Source organism: Volvox carteri, assembly GCF_000143455.1.
Source record: "Volvox carteri f. nagariensis unplaced genomic scaffold VOLCAscaffold_8, whole genome shotgun sequence".
NCBI classification, from domain to species: Eukaryota; Viridiplantae; Chlorophyta; class Chlorophyceae; order Chlamydomonadales; family Volvocaceae; genus Volvox; species Volvox carteri.
The window spans coordinates 1951409-1958328 of NW_003307551.1; the positions used below are offsets into that span (position 1 = coordinate 1951409).

General features: G+C 59.8%; 2 protein-coding genes across 2 annotated transcripts in view; one reads left to right on the forward strand and one right to left on the reverse strand.

Annotated features, from left to right (window-relative positions):
- The window catches only part of VOLCADRAFT_88367 (uncharacterized protein), a gene marked incomplete at both ends in the record, with an annotated part of 7155 nt that extends 4951 nt beyond the window's left edge, over positions 1–2204 (forward strand). Inside the window, 5 exons of the mRNA XM_002947901.1 lie at positions 245–520; positions 899–1008; positions 1286–1303; positions 1460–1658; positions 2019–2204. Coding sequence (XP_002947947.1) covers positions 245–520; positions 899–1008; positions 1286–1303; positions 1460–1658; positions 2019–2204 — 789 coding nt within the window. The remainder of the gene's footprint in view (positions 1–244; positions 521–898; positions 1009–1285; positions 1304–1459; positions 1659–2018) is intronic.
- Positions 2205–3500: 1296 nt separating this feature from the next.
- The window catches only part of VOLCADRAFT_73567 (uncharacterized protein), a 7215-nt gene continuing 3795 nt past the window's right edge, over positions 3501–6920 (reverse strand). Inside the window, exons 9-14 of the mRNA XM_002948052.1 lie at positions 6688–6910; positions 6208–6294; positions 5079–5247; positions 4545–4673; positions 4045–4131; positions 3501–3947 (exon numbers count right to left, since the gene is read on the reverse strand). Of these exons, the coding sequence (XP_002948098.1) occupies positions 3903–3947; positions 4045–4131; positions 4545–4673; positions 5079–5247; positions 6208–6294; positions 6688–6910 (740 nt within the window). The 3' untranslated portion in view covers positions 3501–3902. The remainder of the gene's footprint in view (positions 3948–4044; positions 4132–4544; positions 4674–5078; positions 5248–6207; positions 6295–6687; positions 6911–6920) is intronic.

Sequence of the window (6920 nt, forward strand, 5' to 3'; positions counted from 1 at the left end):
TTTTTTTTTTTGGGGGGGGGGGGGAGACGAGCCACGAGCGAGTGAAGCTGCTGCCAAGGAAAGAAAGAGTGCTGCGGCAGATGTCCCCGGGGGGGGGGGCCCTGCCCCGGGGGCGGCGAGCACTCTCCGCTTGATGGGGTGCTGATGCGGCTCACGCTGTACTGCTGCAATGCTGATCGTACAAAACTTTTAAACGTCCAAATCGTACGATCCGTACCATCCAATGCTACCGCATCTTGGCCAGGTGACGACGACCGCCCTGGGGGACGGAATTGCCTGGGAGGCGCCGCCAGCGGGCATGCGGCCGTACGGCAGTGCGGCTACGGCAGATCCGCCGCCGCCGTTGCCGTACCCTGGCACAGTCCCCCGTCTGTCCGCTGCTCAGCACGCGCAGCACCTTCTGGGTTTTTTCGGCAACGGCAGCGGTGGCTTTGGGATTTGGGGCAATGCCGTACGGGGCCGGGATGAGCATCAACCCGGATGCTTGGCAACCCCCAACGACTGGTGCGAGGTGGTGCAGGTGTGTGTGTGTGTGCGTGTGTGTATGTGTTTGTGTGCCTTGCCCTTGGGGCCGGAAGTGTTCGGGCAGGGAGTGGTCGGGATGTGGAGCAGCTCCATATCACTGGAGCTGCTCCACATCCCCAGTGTGATTTGGCATGCTGCTGATCTCAGTTCCATATAGAGGTAGGTAGGTAGGTAGGTAGGTAGGAAGGGGATAGGAAGGGGGTAGGAAGGGGGTAGGCAGGGGCACGTAAGAAAGCGCTGGTGGCGGTCTCCTATGAAGCCGGGATATCCTCTATGGGCTGTGCACAGCTTGAGTCCCCCACACCTCCCCTCACCCTCCTGTCGCCTTCCCTTCCCTCAAAACCCCCTTCCCCTCACCCCCAAACCTGGCCAGGTGGTGGATTTGGGTTGGGAGCTCCAGCGGCGCGGCCTCACAGCGGCCCAGGCCGCGCACCTGCTAGATGCGGAGCTGAGCTTGAGACTCAGTGTGTATGTGGGCAGCCGGTAGGTCGGGTCGGGGGCCGGGGGGGAGGCCCGTTGCGGCAAGATAGGGCGGTGAGGGGGCGGTGAGGGGGCGGTGAGGGTGAGGGGGGGATGTTCCGTGGCACCTCACCGCCCCGCACGCACAATGGCGGAAGGGGGCATACAGAACGAGCAAAACACACATATATACACACAGACACATAGCCACACGGAGGGTAACCCGAGCCCGGGCCCCCAAAGCTGTCTCGATCTCACTGCCTTCGGAGCTCCCCCTCTCCGCCCTCCCCCCCCCCCGGAGCACTAGCTCCCGGGAGAGGTTCGTGCCGACCCAGACCCCTGCAGGCTTCTCTTGCTCTGGGGGGGAATATGCTCCCACCTCGCCCACCATTTCAACAGCGCACCCGCATAAACACATGACCCCTTGCCGTACACCCCTTACCGTACACTCCTTTACACGCCCCGACACCCCCAGATGGGACTGTGTGGGGCAGTACAGTGTCGGACTGCTGCTGGACGAGGGCAACGGTAACGCCAACGGATACGGTTACAGTACGGCACACGATGGTCAGCGGTCCGTACACTCGCAGAGCCCCCTTTGGGGCTTCGCGGACGAGTGTATCCCCTCCATGCAGTCCTTCCTCATGCGCCCAACGCGACACCACTACTTCGCGGTGTGTGTATGGGGGGGTGGGGGTGGGGGCCAAGGAAGGGGGGGAGGGCCCGGGGAACCTCCCCGGTACGAATGGACGAACGGACGGTTGAACAAGGGAAGAGGTAGCACATTCATTCAGCGGTATCCCACACCAACTATAACCTACTAACTACCCTTAAACGCATCGACTAACGGACAACGACTCGCTCCGGTCCTTAAGTGTTCTGCAACAGTGGCCTCCCCCCTCCCCCCCACCGACCCATGACTGACATCGCCCTCCTCTCCTCCCCCTCCCCCTCCCCCCTTCCTCTCCCCCTTCCTCTCCTCCCCCCCCCTTCCCCCCCCTCCCCCCTTCCCCCCCTTCCCCCCGGCCCCCCAGGACTGTGTGACCTGCACGTCCGACTGCTGGCGCCGCTTCGAGTACGAGCTCCCTCGGTGCCCCCGAGGTGTACGGCGGGCGGTGGTGATACTGCGGGGCCGCAGGGCGCCCAACAGCCTCATCGTGTCGCCTCTGCCCAGACACTGCGGATCCAAATTCGCTTCCGCTGAGCTGCTGTTCGCCTAGGGAAGAAAGGGGGGAAGAGGACGGGGAGGGGGAGGAGGAGGAGGAGGGGCCTGTGGGGGCCAGGGTCGGGTGGGTTGTGTTTTGCTGCTTGGATGGGTTGCTGCAGGTTGGGCGGCGGAGTCGACCATCCTGGTGATGAAGATAGAGCTGTGTGTGCGTGCGTATGTGCATGTGTGTGTGTGTCTCTTTTTGCTCGGGGCAGGTGTTGTCCCCCACCCATGGTGGGTGATGCTACAATGGTTGGTTGGTGGGGTATGTGCTATGGACGCTACTGCAACGAGTAGTAGGTACTGTTGCTGACGGTATGGAAGGGGGAATAAGAAGTGGAGCTGCAGGCCCTTTGCATCTATCTGCTGTTAGTTGTTATTGAAGTGAGAGTGTTGTGTGAGCAATATTTAAAATTGTAAGGAAGTAATAAACCTTTAGTACGGGAAGGTAAGTAAGGTATACTGCTCTACTGCCAATTCCGAATTGATTCGTGATGTACAATTTTGACCAGAAGTTGAGGGTTGGTAATGTTGTAAAATGATCGTACCGAGGATACCTTGTCTGGAATAGAACCATACTTGAGCATTGTGCGCACGTAAAGACAACCATACTGTCGTACGACACCTCCTCTCGCCGCAACCCTAGAAGCTAAATGAATGGATGCGCAGAAAGATGATACGCGAACAACACTACGGCAACATACACCCGCAATTATGTACGGCATGTGTGTCATTCATTCTTTAGCCCAACACTTCCAACACGGAAACGAGGCGAAGATGCACATAGGTCTCCATAGCGCAGACCTAACTCCCCCGAAACACACACGCGCAGGCGGGGCAGCGACAACGTTGGATTCCCGCCCCAAGCCCCAAGCCCCCCCCTCCCCCCCCCGGGTCACAGCAGCGCATGCCGCCGCAAAGGATCCAAAGATGGCGAGCGGGGTGTGGGGGGATGCATTAAAAGGGAGGAACGGGGGCAATGTCTGAAAATTCGGGTTTTGTCAAAACGAAAATCGGTCCCCGACTTTGCTACAGCAATCCCGTTATTACTCTCCCGCCACTACACAGCCGCTTACGCCGGCAACGAACTTCAACTTCTTTCCGAGCTCCCAGCACCCAATGCCAGCTGTGCTGCTTCACCCGTCGCCAAAATTTCAAGCGCTCTGTAACCGCGCCACCACCAACAACTATTATGTCGATAATATTTCGACACCCTTAAAGGAGCAATGGTAGCACCTTCCGCGTCGTGCAGTAATAGATCCACTGACGAAGCATCAACACCACTAACGCACAACCCACAGCGGCAAATGAGAGGCGCGACGAGCTGGGCCCCCCCCCACACACAGCACGAGGTGACACCTCAACACACACTAACGTGACAGAACATCGCGCATGTAAAGGCAGTACACGGTCGTCGTACACAACCATCGTACAATTACTTGCTTCCTAAAGCTAAAGGTATCCTAGCTCTTAGGAAAGCCCATTAAGCGGTAGGAAGGAAGTCATAAGCTTGGGGGGACAGGAACAGGGGCTGACCAGCCGTCAGTCATAGCTGGGTGTGCACTCCCGTGCACTGCCGGGGCCCGCTCCCCTCTCTGCATGTGGGCGGCAACACGGGGGGGAAAGGCGCTGCATGCACCTCAACGGCCCATGGGTCGGTTGTTGCACCGTTGACAGCTGGCAGTTGACCTCCCAGCTCCTAACCTCCCTTTCAGCGCCATGCAGGCTTCTCCAGCGGCATGTACACCGCCTTGACCTGTCGGGGGTGGTGTGGGTTTGGGTAGAGGTGGGTTGTTGGCGGGTAGGGTAGGGGTTGTTGGGGGGTAGGGTAGGGTCGTGTTAGAGCTCCGTACCTGAGTGTAGTTGGACAGAGCGTACTCGCCCTTCTCGCGACCAATACCAGACTCCTTGTAACCGCCGAACGGTACGGCGCCGTCGTACTGCGACGCGCAAGAGGGAGAGAGGCAAAGCGAACGACACGCATCACCCACATGTGCTCGAAGGGCAGTACGACAGGGGGTAGATGACACCAAGGCGTCCTTCCCCCCCCCTTCCCCTCCCACCCCCTTCCCCTCCCAACGCCCCCCTCACTAACCCACTACCCCCAATCGACCCGAGCCTGACCACCACCACCACCACCACCACCACCACCACCACCACCTCACACCCCACAAAAGATTGCTCCAAACCCGGCCCCCACAGTGGTGAGGTGGGCGTCTCCCCTCCTCGCATGCACACCCCCTTCCCATTCCTATCCCTTTATCCCAATTCCCCAGACACCCATCCACACACACACACCCTTCCCCCTCTCCCCTTCCCCCCTTTTCCCCCTCTCTCACACACACACACACACCAGGTTGTAGCAGTTCACCCAGACAGTGCCGCTCCGTAGGGCCCGGGTGAGGGTGTTCACCGCATTAATGTTGGTGGAGAACACCCCGGCAGCCAGACCGTAGTTGGTGTCGTTGGCGCGGGCAATCACCTGAGGGGGGGGGGGAGGGGGGGGCACAAGTTGAGAGCGGATTCACGTCTAGGGGACGGCCGGGGATGTGGGTGTGTGGGTAGGGGTGTGGGTGTGTGGGTAGGGGTGTGGGTGGGGGTGTGCGTGTGTGGGGATGAAACAGTAGAAACCCACACCACGCCGACACGCCATCTCCGCAACCCCACCCACCCCCACCCCCACCCTAACCTAGGTTCCACTAACCTCCCAGGGGGCGGGGGGCGGGGGGCGGGGGGCGAGAGGGGAGGAGGGAGGTTCCTGACACGCGGTGTGGTCAGGTCCCCCGGCTCTCCCCGCCCGCCAACTGAACCAACCCCCAGTTGGTAACCAACTCCCCTTTCCCCCGGCCCCCACACGCTCTCACTCCATTTCCCCCCCCCCCCCCACCTCGTCCAGCGTCTTCCACTTCATGATGCTCTGCACCGGCCCGAATATCTCCTCCCGGGCAATGCGCATGTGGTCGCCCACGTCGGCAAACACAGTGGGCTCTATGTAGTAGCCCCGTGAGCCCGCCCGCTTGCCGCCCACCAACAGCTTGGCGCCGTCACGCTTACCGCTGAGGGGGGGGGAAGGGGGAAGGGGGAAGACCACGAACCACGTGAACGAGAGAAGCTGCTGCCAAGGAGGATATAGACTAGGATACGCCAGAAGTAAGGAAGGCATAACTAACAACCAATCGGCGGTTGTGAAGAAGCCCTCCGTGCGATGATGTAGTGTGATGACGACAGCGGAAGACTACCTACCTACCTACCTACCTGGCCGCCAAGACTACGAATAGAATGCGGAAAGAAAGAGAGCTCTCGAAAACCGGCCGTGGTATCCTAACTAAGGTACCCGTGGTGAAGGCGGCGACGGAGAACAAAAATACCCTAAGCTGCTGACGAGAGTTGGAAGAAAGGGGACCAGTAGGCGTAAGATGGAAAAACTATTCTCATGCCGGCTGCCTGCCTGCCGGCGGAAGGAACAAAGAAAACTCTGGCTGTTCGGCTGCTAATTCGCTGCTGATGAACACGCATGTTTTGCTGGTGAGCGGGGCGGCATCGGGAGATAACACACATCGTTACACCACCACCACCACCACCATACACCGCTGCGGTCTTCCTTCCACGGCTCTTGAGTGGAGTGTACGGCATCGTACGGCGCCCGCACTGGAAGAGAGAGCACAAGACAGAGGCAGGATGCCTCATAATCCCGGTACCAGCACATACACATACACACGCACACAAACACATCTACGTGCGTACAACACGCAGCCCTGTTTACCACAATACTTGACTTCGTCATCCTGTTAAGGTTTGGTTCGCTCAAGCTGAGCTGAGCTGGTGAGTACTGACCCGCTGGCTGTGTCAGCCCTACTGCCCTGCTGCCCTACTGCCCGGAGGCCCCCCCCCTTACTCCAAAATGAAATTGAAATCCAAGTCCAGAATATGTAGTAAATACACGCACGTGGCAATTCCCCCCACCCCCCAGTGGTACTTCCGGAGAGGGATCTGATCTGATCTGTTGCCCTGCCCACCTGTCAATGTACGACATCACTTTGGCGAACTGCTCGCTATCAACCTGCGGCCCCTGGTCGACGTTACCGAACGGGTCGCCCACCTTCCTGAAGTGGGGGGGAGGGAGGGGGGGAGGGGGGGGACCAGGGGGGGAGGTAAACACGAGCGAGTCCTCGTGTAAAGAGGTGGGATGAATGCACTCGTGGCGCACGGATGGGGAAAGAGAGGAGGGGATAAGGGTGGAGACAACATACACACAAAAACACACGATCGTCGCCATAAAATTGCGCAAAGCCCAGATGATGTAGTCCCGGGGGGGGGGTTGGCAGCATCACTAGGCCGCCCGGCGCCCAGCACAGATAGGTGCACGGTAAGGTTGGGGCGAGGAGATACAAAATGCCGTACTACTCCGGAACCCTCTCAACCACACACAGCTGGACGATGCCACGCTAACCCCCACAACCGTTCACGCCACCACCCACTCCCCACACACCACTCACCGCTTGGCCGCCGCTTCCGCAGACTTGGTGACAAAAGCGTCGTACACCGCCTCGTGTACGAACACGCGGGAACCGGCGGCGCAGCACTGTCCATCCGTATGTAAATCCGTATGCGGGTTGTTACAAAACGGGGGAAGCGAAGGCAGGGAGGCGGTAAGTACGACACTGTGGGCAGCACGCGAACCTCCCCCGGACACCCTATCAGCCCCCCCCCTGGCTCCCCCTGCCCCCCC